The 22,833-nt window shown below is 38.0% G+C and overlaps 1 protein-coding gene across 2 annotated transcripts in view; it reads left to right on the forward strand.

Moving 5' to 3' along the window:
* The window catches only part of LOC114666984 (zinc finger protein 106-like), an 88,808-nt gene extending 74,470 nt beyond the window's left edge, over positions 1–14,338 (forward strand). For both annotated transcript variants that reach the window (XM_051920064.1, XM_051920063.1), the window contains 3 exons: positions 2,817–2,888; positions 11,433–11,579; positions 13,584–14,338. In XM_051920064.1, the coding sequence (XP_051776024.1) occupies positions 2,817–2,888; positions 11,433–11,579; positions 13,584–13,640 (276 nt within the window). In that variant the 3' untranslated portion in view covers positions 13,641–14,338. The remainder of the gene's footprint in view (positions 1–2,816; positions 2,889–11,432; positions 11,580–13,583) is intronic.
* Positions 14,339–22,833: the final 8,495 nt, after the last annotated feature.

Raw genomic sequence — 22,833 nt, forward strand, 5'->3', positions numbered from 1 at the left:
TTAACTTCAATTTCTGTCCAAAGATAACTGCAAAAATAGTATAACATCAAGATGAAAAATGAAATTCAATGGGGCATTCTAATATACAGTAATTATACTTAAAATGAATAGTGACTAACTGCTTAATGTTCTCTTTGAAGTTCTAGTGAGCACAGTGTTTTAAGCCAGCTTACCTTGTAGTGGTTGAGGTGCCGCTATGATTCGCATGTTGAAGGGATGGGGATCCCAGGAATACACCCAGCCTTGGCCCAACTCGCACATACACACACTCTCACAGAGACACAGTTGGAACTGCAGATTAAATCAATAATAATGAGGTATATTAAATGAAATAGATATATAAACAATGTTTAAATAGTTAACCCTGCCTAATTCCCTATGGCGATGACCAGATATAATACAACAGTAAACACCAAACAATAAACACTCATTACAGTGTCCAAAACACTGTCGAAATTTAGCAGCAACAGATGATGATAGATGGTAAGTGGAAAATCCTGTGAATGGTTCACTCAAAGTAATGTTTGATGCGGTGTGGAATGAGTTGATTGGGTACAGTTCCTTTGATGAAGACTTGTCCAATCCATACAACTCACACGAACAGGCAGGCACAAGACAGACCGTACGCCCAGACAGGAACAGTAATCCAAGACAATAAACTGATTATCCAAATGTGTGAAAAGACGTTTTATCAGACAGGAGAACAATCGCTAACCCCTGCTGTCTTGCCAGTTCCCTGTTAAAAAGTTAAAAGAGCAGCACTGCTGGTGAAGCTGACATATGTGCTACATCACCACTATTTGATTTTTGGAAAACAAAGTGATCTTACATACAGTACATTTTGCGTCTTTGTTGTTTCTGCTTTGTGTGTGTGCTTGCATCTTTTAGGTGCTGGCACAAAGACTTATAAAGAGCATGAGTCATTTTTGCTCTGTTCTTTAATACAGTATAGCTCTATGCACGTCCTTTTGATCTCATTGCACAATTCTGCATGCACACACACTGTTTTTCCATGCAGGTTTAGAGCAGTTGGTTGACCTGTGGCAACAAAATGACTTTAGAAGTCATCAGTTTGTTAGTGATAAAGTTTTGATGAAGCTAAAAAAATAAAAACTCATGGTTGACAGCTACTAAAAAATGTACATGAAATTTGATAAAACACACCATGCACCTAACCCTGATTTGATCCCTAGATGTTATCCTGCATTCAGTGCAGTAAAGTATCCTAATCAAATTACATTTTCATCTTATATGTGTTCTCAGGAAAATATGTGGTTTTTATATTTGTGGCAAGCGTTAATATCCAAAATGTTAATTTTTGACACATTAGACTATAGAATATTTTTTAATTATGTTTCAGAGTCCGCTCTTGCTCTTTAGTAAGCAGACATTGAATTATAAAGCTTTTATTTTTTTCCCTTGCAACACTGTTGTTTTGTGTTTTACCACTCTCCCATAAAATCAAATTTTATTAAACAAATATGCACAAATTGTCATTTTTAAAACCATAAAGGGTTGTACTTTATTTTCAGCTGCCATGGTTATCTTGTGCTGCCTTTTCAAGGACATCTGCATCTATACCTATTTAAGGAAGAGAGTTGAAAAAAAGCATTTCTTGAACATTGTCATCTGTGTGTGACACACATGGGCACATTAAATCAATATTGAAGAAATCAGTTTTAGTTGTTGATTTTATTCTTCTCAATTGCTATGAAAATATTCAATATTTTTAAACTCCATGATGATAACTTTTGTGACTTGCTGTTGTGCCTAAATTTGGGATTGTGTTCTTTTTCAGTTCTCTCAAGTATGTTTTTTATAAAGTAAAATAATGATACAGTAATCCCTCCTCCATCGCGGGGGTTGCGTTCCAGAGCCACCCGCGAAATAAGAAAATCCGCGAAGTAGAAACCATATGTTTATATGGTTATTTTTATATTGTCATGCTTGGGTCACAGATTTGCACAGAAACACAGGAGGTTGTAGAGAGACAGGAACGTTATTCAAACACTGCAAACAAACATTTGTCTCTTTTTCAAAAGTTTAAACTGTGCTCCATGACAAGACAGAGATGACAGTTCCGTCTCACAATTAAAAGAATGCAAACATATTTTCCTCTTCAAAGGAGTGCGCGTCAGGAGCAGTGTCTGTCAGAAAGACAGAGGAAAGCAAACAAATCAATAGGGCTGTTTGCTTTTAAGTATGCGAAGCACCCCGGCACAAAGCTGTTGAAGGCGGCAGCTCACACCCCCTCCGTCAGGAGCAGGGAGAGAGAGAGAGAGAGACAGAGTTTGTTTTTCAATGAAAAATCAATACGTGCCCTTCAAGCTTTTAAGTATGCGAAGCACCGTGCATGTCATTTCAGGAAGCAGCTGCACAAAAGATAGCAACGTGAAGATAATCTTTCAGCATTTTTAGACGAGCGTCCTTATTGTCTAGGTGTTAGAACAGCCCCCCTGCTCAATCCCCCTACATCAGGATCAGAGAAAGTCAGCGCAAGATAGACAGAAAAGTAAGCCGGGTAGCTTCTCAGCCATCTGCCAATAGCGTCCCTTGTATGAAATCAACTGGGCAAACCAACTGAGGAAGCATGTACCAGAAATTAAAAGACCCATTGTCTGCAGAAATCCGCGAACCAGCAAAAAATCCGCGATATATATTTAAATATGCTTACATATAAAATCCGCGATGGAGTGAAGCCGCGAAAGGCGAAGCGCGATATAGCGAGGGATTACTGTATATTTTTTGCAATAAAGTCATGATGTACATTCTTTATATTTTATTTATTTATGCATTTATTTTTATGGTTTCCACAGATATATACAGGATGCTATGATGGAAGCATTCAGGCTGTGAAACTTAATCTAATGCAAAACTACCGGTGTTGGGTAATGTACTATTTATTTTCTTGAAAGCTCTTTAAATTTTGGGTGGTGTTCACCTACTATATTCATATATTTTTAGTGCTTTTGTTCAGATTTCACTATGCCCTTATTCAGCACACATTTTGAGCTGTCATTTGTAGTAGTGATGCAGGTCTTAGATCAAAATTGTCTGATCGTATGTTGTTGTGAAATCAACAATCGGCTTAAAATTGGCCAATTGGGTTGCCTGTTTTATGACATGGAATATGTTAAGCTGAGGGCTTGTGCTGTACAGGCAGTACACAATAAGTGGAAACTGCTGAAGAAAGTAACTGCTGTTTGAAAGTATTTTTAAAGAGAAAGTTAGTCGTGGTGGATTTAAAGCAAAGGCGCTTGGCACGATAATTTGATTAGACATTTGCAGGAGGGAACAACATACCAACTTTCAACAATGCAATTAACCCTTTAACCGCCAACTCCCTAAATATTCCCCACGCCAGGCAAAATCTGAACAATTTTCGTTTTTTTACTTTTTTTTTTACATTTTTTACATTTATTCAAGCAGTATTGACCACTAAATGTTGTGCAAGTTGCCAGTGTATACACGAAATCTATAAATGTAACCTGAATTCTCAGCTAAGCAAAACATCTTGATACCAAACCGTGCCCTTTTCAATGGTAGATACTGTCGAAACTGTAAGCGGCCCTTCCACGACAATAAACTTTCATCAACTGCAACTGACGGTCCTGGCATGTAGGGCAACTGAAATGCTTCAAATAAATGATCAATCAAAGGACGTAGCTTGAACAAGTGGTCGCGGTTTGGATCTTTCTTATCTGGCTCGTTTCTGTTGTCATTCAAATGAAAGAATTTCAGCAGCAAAGAGAATCGGTTACGTGTCATGACAGCTGCAAAAATAGGTGTTGCATACATAGGATCTGTAGACCAGTACATCTCAATATCTGGTTTTCTGATTATTCCCATCAACATCAAAATCCCAATGAATTTTTTCATTTCGTTTTCATCAGTGTCAAACCAAGCACGAACACGGGAATGTGGAGGTAAATTGGGATTTTTCTCAATAAACTGTGCTGCATACAGATTTGTCTGATGAACAAAATGTCTGATCAAATCAGGTGACACAAACAGCTCATAAAACTGCTCAGCAGTGTAATTGTTTACATCAACAATAAAGCCACACGTTCCCTCAAACGAATGCAGAAAAGGTAGTTCACCACGGGCAGCAGCCCAGCTGAGATGCTGGAGATACACCCACTCAGCGCCGTCATCTGATGCGTCTTCATTCACAGTATCATGCAGCGCACGTTGCTGCTCATCACTGTCGCTAAAATCTTCTTCAGAACTGCTACAATCATGATCAGAACTGTCCAAAATCGCCTGCAAAGCCTCACTTGAAGTCAGTTTACGTTTCGCCATATTCACAGCTGTTACATGCGAATCACGTCACATGACCGGCCAAAACAACCACAGACTTGTCGAAATACAACGTAGTAATAATACCCACGCCAAACCGTCAGTTATACTACTTGCCAGGCATTCATATAACCACAGGCAAATGTGCCGGATAATTCCGGCAGTATGGCGTTAGCAATAAAACAACGGTGCCGGATATATCCGGCAGAGGGCGGTTAAGGGGTTAAAGCAGTAAAGACACTAAAACCGATGTCACATTTTATAACTTTTTGTAGTGGGGCATATCATATTTGCTGTCTGAAGTCAGTGCTCTCCTCACACCATTATGCCAAATTATACAACTGAAAATTGCTGCCCTTGTCACATTTACCAACAAAGCGCTGATTTTATAGTGCAGTTGTGCTCAACACTTCATCCAATAGCATGCTGCCTAATGGACATGGCAGTGCTCAAAGAGTTAAGAGCTGTTTTGCTTATCATGGGTTGTGCGCTATGTGTAGTTATGGGTGTGCATTTGAACAGCAAGGTGAATAAGTTAATGAGAGAATTTTTACCACTGATACCTGTGGCTTTACAGATGGATTGTTGTAACTGCTTTTGGAGTATAGGAGTGAATAATTTAGAGTGTCACGTTATGAGAAGCAGGCAAACTTTGTGCACGATTTTTTTTTTTTTTAATAATGACTTCTGGTAGTTAAGTGTCATTTAATTTGCTTCTGTACGATACTAAATACTGTACAAGTGGCATCAAAGTGAATGAATGGCAGGATGCATACAGTAGAACTTCCATATCCATGGGTGATACCTTCCAAGACCTACTGCAGATTCCTGAAACCACAGAGAATAGCAAACCCTATATATCAGTCGTTTTTTGTTTACATACATAACTTTGATAAAGTGTAATTGAAAAATCATGTAAAATAACATAGTAAGTGCCAACGTAACTTTAGGCTTCATGGCAGTAACTCAGGGGAAAGCTGGAAATTAAGGTCAAAGCTGTCTTATCTTAAGACTACAAAATGACAACAAAAGTTCAGAAGAAATATCTTCATGACCAAACAGTTAACTTTGGGAGCTGGAATGTTAAAGGGCTGAATCACGAATTAAAGAGAGAGAACGTATTCTCTCACCTAACAGGTCTAAATGCTAAAATAGTATTTTTACAGGAGACCCACTTATTAAGAAAGGACCAGTTTCAGCTGCACAGAGACTCTAGAGAACTAGAGGTGTGAGAATTTTTATACATAGAACAATCTCATTTGTAGTGACAGATGTAGTATCTGATCCTGAAGGGGGATATGTGATTGTTATGGGTAATCTATTTAAACTGTAACGTGATTTTGATAAATATCTGTTCATCCAATGTGGATGATAAGGACTTCATCCAAAATGTATTTGCATCCATTCCTAGTCTGAACACTCATAAAATTATAATAGCTGGGGGCTTAAATTGTGTTTTAAATCCAGACCTAGATAGGGCTCATGCCTCGGGGAGATGACGTCTAACACTGCAAAAACAATTACACAGTTTGTAACTGATCATAACTTATCAGACCCCTGGAGATTTCTAAACCCAAATTCAAGAGCATATTCCTTCTACTCACCAGTACATCAATGCTGCTCAAGAATTGATTATTTTTTATAGATAATTTTTTGCCTTCGATTAAATCTTGTAAGTACAATGCTATTGCTATCTCCGACCATGCCCCTTTGAGCTAAAAATCATGGTGCTAAAATCACTATGCCCTATATATTCATCTTGCAGATGGAGTCTTAACCCACTTTTATTAGCAGATGAGAACTGTACAGAATATATATCCAAGCAAATCGATTTCTTTTTTTTTAAGACAAATACATCCTCAGAGGTTTCAGCAGGAATACTCTGGGACGCTGTGAAGGCTTTCTTAAGAGGACAGATTATCTCTTACCTTACCCACAAAAATAAATTGGAAACCAAGAAGGTATCAGAGCTAATCAGTGAAATTACCATAATAGATCAAAAACATTACAGGTGTCCAAATGAAGCACTTCATAGGAAAAGACAGGCTCTGCATTCAGAACTCAACCTCTCGACAGCTAAAGAAACAGAACAACTCATTTTTAAATCAAGACATCATTATTATAAACACAGAGAGAAAGCTAATAAGATTTTAGCTCAAAAAATCCACAAGCAGGAAGTTCGCAATGCAATCCCAGCAATTACCAACACAGACGGAGATAAAATCATTTACCATAAAAATATAATGCACGCATTTAGAGACTACTACAAGTCCTGATATTCTACTCAGTTTAAAGAAGACGAAACACAACCAAATGCATTTCTGGATGCATTACAAATACCACAACTAGATACTCCCAGTGCAGAGGAATTGGATACATTTCTGGCACTATCAGTATTACTTTATGCTATATATTCACTTCAGAATGGTAAAGCAGCAGGCCCTGATGGCTAACCTGCTGAGTTTTATAAAATAGCAATTAAGCTATCTCCCCTTTTATTAGCAACATTTACAGAAGGTAGAGACAATAAAATTATAACTCAAACTTTTCTTCAAGCCTTAATTACTGTCTTTCCTAAGCAAAATAAAGACTTATTACAGTTCAAAACATTCCAATATACATCAATAAATCATTTTCTGAGAAATTAGATTCAATCATAACCTCGTTTATTTGGAATTCAAAACATCCACACATCCAAAGAGCAGCCCTACAAAGACCTAAGGCAGTTGTGGCATGGCTCTACCTAACTTTCAATTTTTTTTACTGGGCGGCGAATATACAAGCTATAAAAACTTGGACATTGACACAAACAGTTGAACAGACACAGGCTTGGTCCTCAATAGAAATAAAATCCTGCAATACTTCTTTATATTCCTTGCTTTGTACCCCAATAAGTGCAAGTCATCACCAATACACTAACACCCCAATTGTGCTTCACTCACTCAGAATAAGAGAACAAATGTAGGAAGTATTTCAAGATAGAGAAGCTTTTATCTGTGGCACCTCTGCATGAGAACCACCTTTTTCCACCTTCTCAAATATACGCAGTTTTTAATGTCTGGAAAACATTCGGGATTAAATTACTCAGAGGTCTGTACATAGACAGTGTCTTCGCATCCTACGAATTATGCTCGAAATTTAACTTTCCAGCAACACATTTCTTTCACTACCTTCAAATTAGAAACTTAATGAATCAAAACCTGCCCAATTTCCCTCACCTCCCACCTACCTCTATTCTGGAAATAATATTGATCAGTTTCGGGGACTCAGACAGCATTTCTGTAATATATAAAAACATTTTAAAGTCTCTCACTTTCAAAGATCCCAGAGTACAGTGGGAAAAGGATCTCTCACTTGAACATCTCAGAAAAGGAGTGGAAGGTAGCAATGTATAGAATTCACTTGAGATCCATATGAGCAAAGCATACAATTAATTATCCAACTTAAAATTATATATCGAGCGCATCTGTCTCGTTTAAAATTGTCCAAAATGTTTCCAGGGCAAGATCCAACCTGCGAACGTTGTAATCAAGTTCCAGCCTCACTGGGTCACATGTTTTGGGCCTGCACCAAATTAACATAATTCTGGACCAAAATCTTTAAATGCCTTTCAGACAGCCTTGGAGTCACAATCCCTCCTAATCCACTAGCAGCTGTGTTTGGTGTACTTCCAGATGGGCTTAAAGTGAACAACATTTATTTCTAGAGCACATTTTTATACAAACAGTGTAGCTCAAAGTGCTTTACATGACGAAGAAAGAGAAAAAATACAAGATAAATAATTAAAGTTAGGGAACACTAATTAACATAGAATAAAAGTAAGGTCCGATGGCCAGGGAGGACAGAAAAAAACAAAAAAAAATTCCAGATTGCTGGTGAAAAAAATAAAATCTGCAGGGGTTCTGAGGCCACAAGACCAGCCAGCCCCCTCTAGGCATTCTACCTAACATAAATTACCTCAGTCAGTCATTGTATTCAGGGTTCTCATGGAAGAATTTGATGATGATGGTCATGAAGGCCAGAAGGACAAACAAAACTGTGATTGCCTTTACTTCACTATTGGCACGTAGACTTAGCATTCCTCCTGTCAGTGGGTAACTAATGTTATATATTATCTAAAATTGGAAAAAGTCAAATTCTAACTTAGAAGATCTGTATAAAACTTTTTCAAACTTGGCAGAATCTAATCAATACCATTTTAGAATAAGCACTTAAACTGAAGTGGTTTCTTTACCCTCTGTTTATTTTTATTAATTTATTTAGTTGTTTTTTACTGTTGTTAAAGTTTTTCTCTGCTGGCCTAGCTCTCTCTTGGGTGCGGTTGATTTAGTTTCGAACCTAATTTTGTTAAACTTGACTTGCTTGTATGGATTGTTATTTGATTAAAAAAAATCATGTAAAATAAGACATTACCAGCATTAAGTAATAATAAAATACATTATTTTACTTGTGTGCTTTCTCTCTCTCAAAAAATATCTTAGCCTATTGGGGGTACTCACCAGCTTACCCGTTCTTTGTTTTCACTGAGAAGCACTTTTCTACTTCTCTTAGGTTTTGAACAACTGCCAGCATCACTGTTTGTACTTTGGCCTTTTAGGGGCCATTATTAAGCAAGATTAAAGGTTATTTTCACAATAACATTGCAATAACATGGGTAACGTATGTGGACAGCAAGACTGCTAGAGGATAAAGGCTGGTTGATACTGTAGTCATGCTTCTGCATATTTTATTTACCATACAAGTTTGTGATTTGTTTACAGTAGCAGGTGATACCTTATACTGTCCCAACAAAGTAGAAAATGCCTCTGGCTAGATTTATTTTAGCAAATTTTGACTACCAAACCCAGTGGTTATTCCTCCTAAACACTCGGGACATCCGGTTCTTTACAGATATACTTCATCAGTTTTCAAGAATGAAGTTATTTATATCTGTAAAATTGTTATCGTAGCTGATTGGACATTGAGTTAGAATGTCATTAATGGGGCAAAATCATCACCTTGTTCTAGAATTACATCTTTGTCAAAGCTTTACTTAATGAAAACCTACATTAAATTTATCAGGGTTGCTGAATTATGTATGATATGGTGGTCTTGTGTCATTAATGTGCATATTTTGGGTAACTACTCTCCAAGGATGACCACATTTTCTTCTGATAAATTTGTATTCATTAATATATAATGCCCCTTTTTATAGAGCATTCTTAACAATAATTTAACTGTAGACATTTTTCTCCATGTACAACAGATAAAACTACTTTGTAAAACAGATCTGGTGTAGTCAATTCTTGAATTTCTGTCTTCACCCCACAGAAACAGAGAGCCACACAAAGTAGTCTATGTCTTGTTTTATCATTACTTTAAAGTTTACAGTTTCAACATAACTTGAGACTGATGACAAAACCTTAACATCTTCAAAAAAACACAACAGTAGCAAATTAGTTTTAAAGATCTGAATTTCAAAAAAAGGGTAAGTGTATGTATTGTATTTGGTGGCAGTACGGCAGAGTAATGCTACAGGTTGTATACTGAGCTCTGCCACATTACCCCTGAAGAGTCCTGGGTTTTCTAATTTTCTCCCACTTTCCAAAGACCTGCAAAATAGATAAATTGCCAACTTTGTACTGGCACAATGTCATGAGAGTATGTACAGTAATCCCTCCTCCATCGTGGGGGTTGCGTTCCAGAATCCCCCGCGAAAGGTGAAAATCCGCGAAGTAGAAACCATATGTTCATATGGTTCTTTTTATATATTTTAAGCCCTTATAAACTCTCCCACACTATTATAAACATTTCCCGCACAATTATACAGCATAAACCCTTTGTATTCTCTTAGATATTAGGTAAGATTTGTTGAAATTATGTATGTAAACACAGTTTATATACAGTAAAACCTAAATATTATTTTAAAGATATCGAGCGTCTCCGATATCACATATGTTACAGCCATTACGACAGACAGGCCACCAGCAATAAATACGTACAATGCAAGAAAAATTGTATACAGTAAAATGTGTGTACAGTGACACTAAACTATGTACATGTAATAAGTACTGTAAGTAGATAATTAATTATGGTTACTCACCAACAATGACACGACGACTTGTCCGATAACGATGAGTTTAATTTTACTGCACAACAAAGGATAGCGTTACAGCTCTTCTAAAGGAGCCTCTTCAGGCGACTGTGTAGCACCGCCGTTGTTCTTCTTCCAGCACTCTTCAATCCAAATCCCTAAAGCAGATTCCATCCAGACTACTGCCTTATCACGTCCACTTGCAACTCGTTTTGCGCCCTGGTTAAAGGACACTGCGGCCGTAGATCTTATATGCTTTTCCTCCTTTTTAAATAAAATGAATCGTGAACTCATTGATGCCGTAATGGTGTCCTGCAGCTGTGTAGCTGTTCCCTTCCTTCAACATATCCAAAACTTTTACCTTTTCTTCAATCATTTGCATCTTCTGTTGGCGCTTGGACACGGCCCCTGAAGCAGTAGCAGGAGCACGTTAATGCTGAATGAGTGAGATGAGACTTCCTGGTTAATGCAGCACCCCGTCGCTGAGCCAATCAGCACACAGGAACTTAACTGTGTGCTCTGATTAGGTAGCTTCTCAGTCATCCGCCAATAGCATCTCTTGTATGAAATCAACTGGGCAAACCAACTGAGGAAGCATGTACCAGAAGTAAAAAGACCCATTGTCCGCAGAAACCCGTGAAGCAGCAAAAAAATCCGTGTTATATATTTAGATATGCTTACATATAAAATCAGCGATAGAGTGAAGCCGCGAAAGTCGAAGTGCGATATAGCGAGAGATTACTGTATATATTTGTGAATAGACTGTACTTCATGCAGTAGTCTGGCATCCTGCCTAGTTTTGTTTGGTTGGCTTCCTGCCTTGCATTTAATTTTATCTTTATGGGTCCTAGCTCTTTGCCTCCCAGTTATGTAATGAGCAGGTTCAAAAAATTAATAAACAAATCTCTGGAATGTCAAGATCTGTATGTAGATTATACAGACCTTGGCCAGATATCTTTCTTGTTCCTTAGCCCAATGGTTTCTGTTCATAGACATTTCCACAGCAGTCAGTTATTTGTGTTCTTTTTTTTTTTTCACTGTTATTATACTTCTTTGTCAGTGGCATGGATGCTCCTTCATTTTTGGAGTGGTGCAGCATTTGATTCACCATCTTCTAACGGACCACATCAGCCCAAACTTCCAGATGCTGAAATGCAAATGGAAGAACTGTGACGGTGTCTTTACTGCTAAGAATTGGTCAAAACAGGTCAGTGCCTTTCAGCAATATAGTAGTACAAAACATTAAGAAGTGAAGAAAATCTTTAGAAAACTGGAGTTGAGAAAGAATCTCAGTACATGATTAAAAGTAGATGTGTTCGTGTGTGTGTGTTTATCTTTTTTTGTACTTTTCTTCAAACATGGTACTGAATATGTTCAGCTATATGTTATATTAACAGTATTCAACTGTTTTAACCATATGGTGTCCTGGGCATTAGAACTTGTACCGCTAGATTAGGGGCAGCTTTTATTTTTAGGTCAGAAGGCTGCTGAATAGCTGCTGAGATTGATAACAGCACAGGTGTAAATAATGGTTATTCCTATATATATGTACTGTGTTGTAATTTTTTGTCTGTTGTTAGTATTGTATTTCTGTCTCTAGTTTGTGAGAGACAATTAAGTAACAATCTCACTGTACTGTGCATTCATGACATTAACTTTTAAATTGAACTTGAACTCGGTGAGGGTCACAATGGAAATGAGCTCAACGTAACTCAAAAGATAAGCCTATAACCAGATTAGCCTGCCTTGGCTCTTCTCCTAAATAGCCATTCCTAGCACACATCCTCTGGGAGATGCCCCAGCAGGAACCCTGTTTTGATACTGAACTACTGCAGCGTATAGGTCTTAGTTTGAGCAGCAGCAACTTTACTCTAAAAGCTCTCTCAACTTATTAACCAAAACAAAGTCGCATGACTTGGCTTTGAATGTGGCTGGTAGATAATTAGTTATGTGTAGCTACAGAAAAAAGAAATCTCTTCTGCCCGGCTCAGTTTGTCACCAGGATGAAAATGCCCTGAGAGGCTACAGGATGAAATAATGTCATGTTAATAAATTAAATCTTAAAAGGGGTTAGCCATAGTACTTCTTTGCCTGTGACATTTGGGATTATATACAGTTACTTCGGACAAACTGGAGTAACCTGGAATAGTTGAGGTTAGTTGTTTAATTGACAAGTTGAAAAATATTTCAAAGAGATGAAATACATAAAGTACAGAGTAACATTTTATGCTTACCCTTACATGCTGTACTGCTTAAATATTTTAGAATTATGCCACATATTAAATTTCCTGTCTTTGCATATTATACAGTACAAGTTGAACTTGTATGAAAGTTAGTAGTTGATGATGTAAGCTTTTTCCTGCAAAGAATGAAACTTTATACAGTTAATTTCCTGTGATATGCTTTGCTAAACTTGTGCTGCAACTGTTTGCACTGACAGTGGTTGCAACCCCCAGAAATAAAATACAGCATTCTGCATGTTTTGTTTCATTAATCTTTTTATTAAATAGTTCAATTTGTTGGTCATACATAAAAATAGACATTTTCATTTCACTGTCTTTATACTTAACAAATATATACATGGCAGTATGTCAGAATATTTTGAAGCCCTCTTTACTCCATTTTTTAGTCTGCACATTGTGGTTTGCTTAAAGTATAATAAGTGTGGTGTCCTTTAAGTCAGTTATATTTTCAGATTTGTGGTATGCATTAATTTGCCTGAGAAAGTTGTGTTCTAAAATGAAGCATTATTTATATAAAAAAAAAAATTGTCCCTGTTCTTGCAGCTTACAAAGGGGTCTAAAAGGCATCAGTGCAGAAACAATGATCTTTTAATGTATAACCTTTTTACAGTATTACCATTTGAAAACATTTTGCCTGTCATATCGTATATATTATCGTATTCAGTTTTATAACATTAATTGACTTGCTTATTAAGACAGTCAGCAGATTGAGCTGAGGCTTATTTCAATTTATAGATCCAACTTTTCTTCGCTGGAATACACATCCTGCTGCTTTGATTTTCTCCATATTACACTTTTGCCATCTCAGTTTCTATTTCTTACTGTAATAGACTATAATTGAACAAATAAAATGTGTACAGTCAGTCCAGTTTGTCAAAGTAATAAGTCCCAGTTCTTCACAGTATAACTCATGGAAAGCCTTTTCATTTCTGACATTAATATTAGATTATTGTGTCTCATCTTCACAGGATGTGCCAAAGCACATGAAGAAACATGCCGAAGAAGAAAGCAAGGTGGACCCCTAAGCCATTATCATTCCTCTCATATTGGGAGCTTTGAAAGAGACATTTTCCAATTGCTGATCTTTCCGATTTCCTAGCAAGGAACAAAAAGAGAGAGGGGCCACCAGATGTGAGCTGGAGCGCTCTTTGATACGGGCACAGCTGACCAGTATCCCTGATGGACTCTGTTTACCTGAAGCAACAGGAATGGGCTGCTGTTACTTCTGCAGGTGCCAAGGTCACCTGTGTTTTTTGACCCAAACGGATAGACCATTTCTATGTGCTTTACATCAGAGTGAGAGCGCAGATGCACAAAAATACTGAAAGAAAAATGTCAATGGTTTAATTGCGCAATCTCCAGTATATTGTGGCAGTTTATAAATTCTCAACATGCCTAGGGCTAGCCCACATGATCTACTTTTTGTTAATGTTCTTGATACAGTATTTTGATGGAACTCCATATACTTACGTATCCATCTGTGTAGTTCTAAAAGTAAACAGTATTACTAAGGATGTAATTAAGTGTATGCAGGGTGCCTATCATTTAAACCAGTGGCTGCCTTTTAGCTGCCGTCCTACTGGTATTGTATTGGTAACTACATTTGACAGTGACTTGGGCCTGCAGGTGATGTGTAAGTGGTTTTTAGCAAAGCGGTTTCACTGTTAAATGAATGTTCCTTATGTTCAGCTATTATATCATTTTTTAACTGTTTTTAAGCTTGTTAGAAATTCAGTGGGTGTATTCTTTTTATATATTTGAATATACACTTTCTAACAGCATATTTTTGCAGCAGTGCAGAATTAAGCTTACGTTTCCGAGTTTTGGGGTGTGGAGAAAGAAATGGTTTGTGTCACAGTAATGGTGCAGTGTAGGGTAACTGCATGCAATGGTTGTGCCATTATATACTCCCTTGTGTGACCTCTTTGTTTTAGTTCTTCATTATATCCCTTACATGTCATATTTAAGAAAAATGTTTTTTTAGAAAAAACATTCATTTCATACATGCTTTTATTTTACTTTTATTGGGTTTTCTTGCTGTCTCTCTCTTTTTTTGCCAAATCCATCACCGTCCAAATCATCATCCAGTACCTGTTCAACACACCATCAACGCCACTTGTTTAATTTCTAATTAAAACAGAGGAAGATTCTGTGTACTATTATCTTGTAACCTTTCATCAACCTGGAAAACAGTTTTGTTTTTTCTAAATCCCTTATTTTTAAGTAAGTAATAATACTTTTCCCACAGAGGTAACAGCTTTTAAAATGTTCATTCTCAATTTGGCAATGCAATGCTCGGTATTCTGTGAATTTCTACACAACACTCTTCCCTTTCATTTCATTTAAAGCTGTATTTTTAATCTTTAAGTTTTTATTTAATGTTATTTGGTTTTGAGATACTTCTGATATAGGTCTGGAGTGTTTGGGAAAGCTGAGTTTTGTCTGAAGTTTTGCAAAAGCAACAAGTTTTAAAATAAGTGGAAAATTGTGGTGTGTTTTAGGAAACATTGTTGGAAACGCATGACATCCTAATAAGTGCTGCACAAAAAAAATTAATTTAGCCATTTCACAATATTATGTTGTTTGGTTTTTGTCTGTTGAAAGAAATTACTTTCTGTACTTTCTTCAGTCTGATATAAGGCATACACAAAAGAGTTTTAAATTGAGGATCATTTATTATCAACTCATCTGTTAAACTGTTAGTATGGGTTACTGTTCAGCTGTCAGCTCTTAGCTCACTGCTTTCATTTTCTGGAAAATTAAGTTTAAAATGTTCAGTCGCTGTGATTCATGCAGCAGTATTTTTAATGAAAATCTGTGAAAGCTGTTGCTGTTTTTGTAAGAAATATAATAATTAAGAAAAAAAAAGCTTTTGTTGTGTTTTGTTATCAGGAAAATGCCCTTTACCTATGATTTCTTTTCCCAGCTCCTTTCCACTGAATTGTAGTTGAAGCACCAACCATAACGCTGGACTGTGTCCATTCCAGTTTAAAGCATGCTTACAAAGCCCTAACTGTCTCACGTCTGGGCTTGTCTGACTGTCTGTCACGGCCACTCATCCCAGCGTACACTACCCTGCAGAGGAAAATCAAGCCAACCCTAAAAACTATCAAACCTTGGGGCCTTGGGTATAAACAGTGCATTCTCACAAAAATGTTGCCTACGGCCATATCCATGATCACATCGAGATGTATAAAAATTAAACTTGGTATAAAGCCCCACACATTTTCACAGCAGCCTCACACCATGCGTACACATGTTTATGCTCAGTTTTGTTAAGCGGGCAGCACCTAGTGTCAAAGCAGTGCTACTGTTTCTGTGTTGTTTTCCTTTCTTCTACATATTCACATCCATTTTATGGGCTTTATCAAATACACTGAAATGAATATTGCATATTGTTTAAAAATTTAAAGCATTTGATTGTAATCATTCTGTAACAATGTAATGGTGCACTGAATGGCCAAACTATTCAAGCTACCATGACTGCTGTAGTATTGTTAAGAAGACATTGCAAATGGAAGAACTAGAATAGAGAGTGTGTAGTTTTACAGATCACTATGATTTCTTGCCCCATGACAACGACTGGCTTCTAAGTCAATTTTGATTTCCAAGAGCTATCCTCTTGGAGCCGTGTGCTGTTAGAATACTAGGATGTATACTTGATATCATTTTTGCGATGAAATGCATTAAAGTAAGTATATTACATTTTGCAGATAAATTGTTAACTTCATTTAAATAATGTATCCTCTTTAATAAAATCCCTGTGCGTCCAGGTGTCCGTGTGTTTGTGTCTTCTGGTGAAGTGCGCATGCGCGGGGCACGGTGCGATGCACAATATTACTGTCAGAGAAAGTTACAGGTGTTTTGCGGAAATACAAACCAGTATTACTGCGAGAGGAAATTAAAGGTACACAATACAGTGACGCATATTACAGCAACATACAAGCCAGTATTACTGTCAGAGGAAAATAAAGGCATATTACCGACGCGCACGCCTGTATTACCGGCAGAGAAAATTAAAGGTATTTTACGCACGTACAAGCCAGCGGACGTACAAGACAGTATTACTGTCACTGAAAATTAAAGACACACAATACACGGCGGCAGCACACGAAGAACGGTCAGCTCAGCAAGTAAACATCAACAAAAGAAAGGCTGAAAGAAAGAAAAATACGACCAACAAAAAGAATGAGGTCAAAGTCCCTTGCCATTTAATATAGACTGTTCCTACTAATGTTTATGCACTACTGTTCTAGCGCCCGTTATTGTAACGGGCTAAATGACTGGTAATGTTAATAATTAAACGTGGGGGCATGGTGGTACAGCAGAAGGGGGTCACATACTGGGTGTTTCCTGCCTGGAGTTTGTTTTTCTGGTAGGTTTCCTCCGTGTGCTTTGGTTTCCTTACAAAGGCATGCAGGTTAGGGGATTTGGTGATGCAAAATTGCCACTAATAGTGTGTATGTGTGCTCGTATTCATCCTGCGATGAGCTTTCCAGGTCTGGCGTGACCTTGGTTGGATGAAATAATTAAACGTATAATGAAGATTTTGAAGCATCTGTGTTCTAACCTTACCAGTGGTTTTACATTTATTACAGACGCTTATAATGTGGCGATTAGTTACATGGAGAAAGAAAATGAAAGGACAGGAATTGGGGGTTGGTATGTCTGACAGACACAGTACTGCTGCAATAAATTATTCTATCCAGGGTCGTACCTGTCCCAGCAAGTGTCGTGTGTGAGGCAGGAACAATCCTTTGGTGGGGAGCCAGCTCACTGCCACTGCTGTGCCACTGTGCCCCCGCATTTAATTTAATACATGCTTTAATGCATTTCATCAAGAAAGTGATATCAAGTACACTATTTAGTATTCTGAAATGTTCATAGACCTGTATTATTATGAATATAATGTGTTCTGTGTGGTGAACACAGCCTATGCGGTTCAATTGGTGTAAGAGAAAGCCCGTTTAAGAAGCACATAGCGATTAACAACTGGGTTGGGGAACACTTAGGTTATGAAGCATTGGACATGCTACTTTAGTTGACATTCTGCTTTAATGACAAACTATGTATGACATTAAAGTTGACAGCAACTGTCTCCACTCGCCAAGACTTTGTAAATGAACATTGTGTAGCGTGACAAAGCCTTCTCAAGTGAAATAAGAGACTATTCATACTGTTCCCAGTTCTTGGAGGATGTTGGCTTAATGCAGTGTGAATCGGATTCACTTTTATTCGCCAGTACTTAAGGAGACTGTGGAAGATTGTGGGTTCGCTTCCCGGTTCCTCCCTGTGTGGATAGCGCTTTGAGTACTGAGAAAAGTGCTATATAAATGTAATGAATTATTATTATTATTATTATGTGCAGGAATTTGACTTGGTAGATTTGGAGCTGCTTATAATGGAACATAACATCACATACAAATAACAAATAGCATAAGTTAAAAAGAAAAACTACAAAGTTGTAGAATAGTACAATTGTAAAGGAGATGTACAAATGATGTGAAAGTGAGTGTATAGATTATGTACAGTACATGCACACACATACATGTAAATACACAGAAGAGCCCTTCATAGGTGTATGAAGAAGTCAGGCTACTGGTCTGAGAGGGCTGTGGCTCCGGGACACTATTGAGGTGTCTGTTAGCTTTAGTTTTAATTGACCTTTAGTGTTTACCAGAGGGGAGTTTTTGGAATAAGTGATGAGCTGGGTGAGCAGAGTCCGTGGTGCTGCTTTTAACATGTCAGTGACATGAGATATCTACAGGTCTGCCACAGATGGAAGAGCACAGCCAATTATTTTCTCAGCAGACCTCACAACACACTGCAATTTCGATTTGGAGTGAGTGATCCTGAACCAAACCAGACAATGATGGAGAATGTGATTATACACATTATATACAATTATGGCTTTGTAAAATTGAACTAGGATTAGATGGGAAATACTTAGCTGCTTTAGTTGGTGTAAGAAGTACAATCACTGCTGAGCCTTTTTACCAGAAACTGTAAATCTGTTTACAGATGGAAGGATTCAGTCCAGTCTGGGACAATGGAGTTAAAAGCTGAACTGAACTCAAAAAACCATTCTAGCAGAAGTTCTTCACTGTCCAGAAGCTCCAGCACAAAATGAAGGCCCATGTTGATGGCATCGTCCACAGATCTATTTGCTCAATATGCAAACTGAAGGATCATTAGCAGTAACAGACTTCAGATGGGTTAGAACAAGTTGTTCAGATATTTTCATTAGCACTGAAGTAAGAGCAATAAGCCTGTAATCATTGAGACAGATTCTTTCATCACTTTTGGGAACAGGAACAATAACAGAAGATTTAAACCAACCTGGTATGATAGACTGTGTAAGAGACTGGTCAAAGGTGACTGTGAAGAGGGGAGCGAGCGGCCTGGCAGTGTTGGATTGTTGCAGGTGAGACACAATCGGGTCCAGCTGACTTTTTGCAGTTCTGTGCTGCAGTTTCCAAACATCGTGTTTCTTAATAGAAAAGGAAGGAGAGTGGTGAGGGATTTGTGAAGAAGTGGCTGGCGTTAAAGCCACAACAGAGCTGAAGGAGCAGAGGGGATGTAAGAACTCGGCACCTTGTTGTTCAGATCTCCCATAAAACATGTTTAAAGCTGAGTGAGCATTGTACCGTTCAGTTATAAGAAAAATTGAAAGCCTACTTGTGGCAGACTAGTCATGGAGGACGTATCAGTCTTAACTTGATGGTGGAGGGAGAGGTTTCTTTCTATGCGTCCTGCTTCTTCTAATAAAAGAACCCCTCAGTGAATTTGCAGGAAAGTGAGGGTTGTGCTCATTACAGGTGACACAGTTCTCCAAACACAAGGAGGATTCCAGACATCGTGTGTACAACACTGAAATATCCTTTATATTCTCGTTTCCTTCAAAGAAGTCTGTGAGGCACAGTAGGAAAAGTTTTCAGGAGCTTTGTACACTTTGTGCCATGAAAAAGTTTTTGCCTCTTTTCCTGACCTCTTCTACAGGGTGAGCCAAAAAGAAATTCCACATTTTAAACATTTATTCTACAAAAAAGGTACAAGATAAAATAAATTTCATTACGAAACAAGAAAGGGTATACAAAACAGATTTTTTTCACTCTGTTCTAAAACTGATTTCTTCAAGGTGATGCGATACACTCTTCAAGAAGATTTCTGAACACTCACATGACTCATTCGCCCATTTCAAGGGGAGTAGCAGCGATTTCCTTTGACTTGAGATAGCCCCCCAAGAAGAAATTGCACAGAGTGAGATCAGGCGAACGTGAAAGGCACCCAACATCACCGTGTAGCGAGAACAGCATCCTCCTCAAAACCGTGTTGGAAATGCCTAAGACAGAAGCATGTTTGTGCACTGAATTTTTAAGAGAGAGTCTGCTAAATCGATGCCCTTACTGCTTGGATATTCGTACAGTCCGAGGGCAATCCGATGGACAAGTCTCGGTTTGGCGGTTGCCAGGAGAACGGTACTTGCTTGACTGCACTGTGCCAAGTGTAAATTTGGATTATGGTGTGGGGTTGTTTTTGAGGGGTTGGGCTTGGCACCTTAGTTCCAGTGAAAGGAATTCTTAATGCTTCAGCATACGTAACCATTTTGGACAATTTCATGCTCCCAACTTTGTGGGAACAGTTTGGGGATGGCCCCTTCCTGTTCCAACATGACTGTGCACAAATCAAGGTTTATAAAGAAATGGATGAGTGAGTTTGGTGTGGAGTAACATGACTGGCCTGCACAGAGCCCTGACCTCAACCCGATAGAATACCTTTGGGATGAATTAGAGTGGAGACTGTGAGCCAGACCTTCTCGTCCAACATCAGTGCCTGCTCCTGGGGGAATGGTCAAAAATTCCAATAAACACTCTCCTACACCTTGTGGAAAGCCTTCCCAGAAGAGTTGAAGCTGTTATAGCTGCAAAGGGTACCCAACTCCATATTAAAGCCTATGTATTAAGAGTGTGATATCATTAAAGTTTGTGTGTGTAAAGGCAGGTATCTCAATACTTTTGGATATATAGTGCATGTTATTCGCCAGCATCTATATCATTTGTGAAAACAACTGCAAACGCCCCACCCCAGCCTGATTTGTAGCAGCAACCAAATGCTTCCAGTAACAGGAGAACATTGTTTGGCATCACTGGGGAGAGATTTTGGCCTACTCATCGCTACAGGATTGTTTCAATTCAACCATCCTGGAGAGTTTTTGAGGATGAACTGCCCACATCTCAGTAGGGTTAAAGTTAGCCAGTCCAAAACCTTCATTTGCTAGCCATTGAGTTGGACTTGCTGTTGCACTTCAGCTTGCTGTCCTGCTGCATAACCCAATAGTGCTTGAGCATTACCGTTTAAATTTGGTTCATTGGGTGGGTGAGGGGGGCAATTACTTTCTCACATGGGTGATACAGGTGTTGAACTTTTTTCCTTCAGTAAATCAAATGATGATTTAAAAACAGTGTATTGTGTTTACTCAGGTGGTCGTTTGTATCATTAAATTTGTTTGAAGATTAGAAACAAAGTGTATTGAACAAGAAAAAAAATAAGTGAAATCAGGAAGGAGGCAAATATGTTTTTATGGCTCTATAACTGAATAAAAGGTAAGCTGATTTGTGTTTTCTATTAAATAAAATATAGTTTTGAACATGCACATAAATGTCACTGTTTCTGCTGTTACTAATACTTTATGTGGGTATCTTACACAGGGCCAGGGGCCTCATGTATAACGCTGTGCGTAGAATTCAAACTAAAACATGGAGTACGGACAAAAGCGGATATGTGCTTACACACAAAAAATTCCGGATGCATAAATCTGTGCGAATGCCAACTTCCACATTCTTCCGCTCCATAAATCCCGGTCAGAGTGAAAAGTAACGCACGTGCACGCGCCTGCTGTCCCACCCCAACTCCTCCCAGAATTTCACGTCTTAGAATATGCAAATCAATATAAATAGCCGTTAACCTCAATGTGCTGTGAAAAGGCAATGGCAAAAACCGTTTCAGCGAATACCAAGTGGAGCCAAGGAAAAATGTACTATTTGTTGGTTTAAACAGTGATATGATCAACAAAAGGAAGTTGATCGAGTGACAGAGTGTCGGAGAAAGTTGAAAGGTCAAGTTCACAAAGTCGCACAGTGCCTGAAATAAAAAAAGTTGTCAGATATCAAAGTCGCCGTGAAAAGGCGAGTCGTAGCCCACCGTCTGAGTGTCATATGAAAGCTTATTAGAGTACAGAGGGAAAAAAAAAAAGGGACACAGTGAGAAAAAAACTCGAAATGTCAACTTTAATCTTGAAATTTCCACTTTAATCACGTAGTTCATTTTGTCATTGAAGTAGAACATCATAAACTTCATCTTAAAATCATTTAATTTACTAGTGTCTCAAATCGCATCGTAACTAAAGTAGGATGTTAAATGCTTTGTTTTGTATTTGATCTTATATGTGCTCTATGGACACAGAATCTATTACATTTGTGATATTACAGCTCTCTGAATAATTAAAATACTGAGATGTATACGTGATATCATTATCATGATGATAGGAGTTAAAGCATGTTATTAAACATGGGAACACAGTGGCGCAGTGATAGTGACGAGCTGGCGCCCCGTCCAGGGACGGTTCCTGCCTCACGCAAGATGCTTGCTGCGCCATGCACAACCTTCAAAGAAATAATTTATTGCAGCAGTTCTGTCTCTGTCAAATGTACTAACCTCCAATTCCTGTCCTTTTTCTTTCTCCAAATACCCAATCGCCACACAATCAGCTGTGTAATAGACGTTAAACCGTCTGTAAGCTTAGAACGCCGATTCTTCAAAACTTTTAAGGAACATTGAAATATCTTCGCAGTACATGTTTAATTATTCTATCCATCTTTGTCTTTCCAGTGTTGCGCCAGCACAAGCAAGAATACAACATGAGGCAGGAACAATTGGAGCACCAGCTCGTCGCTATCGCTGCCCCACCGTGTCCTCACATGTTTAATTATTAACAATATAGATTATTTAAATGATGTTAACATTTTATCTGTATAATGTAATAAACATTTTAGTGCATTTCATTTTAAAAATGATATCGTCATCATCTGTAAATATGCACTTTATAAAGTGGCTCAGGTTGTGCAATATTATAACTGTAGTTTACAGTGAGGTAACTGTACTTATAAGTACAAACAGTTCTACCAGGAGACTTGATGGACTGATTGAGTGCGTTTAAAG

This window comes from Erpetoichthys calabaricus, chromosome 16 (genome assembly GCF_900747795.2).
Source record: "Erpetoichthys calabaricus chromosome 16, fErpCal1.3, whole genome shotgun sequence".
In the NCBI taxonomy this organism is placed as follows: Eukaryota; Metazoa; Chordata; class Cladistia; order Polypteriformes; family Polypteridae; genus Erpetoichthys; species Erpetoichthys calabaricus.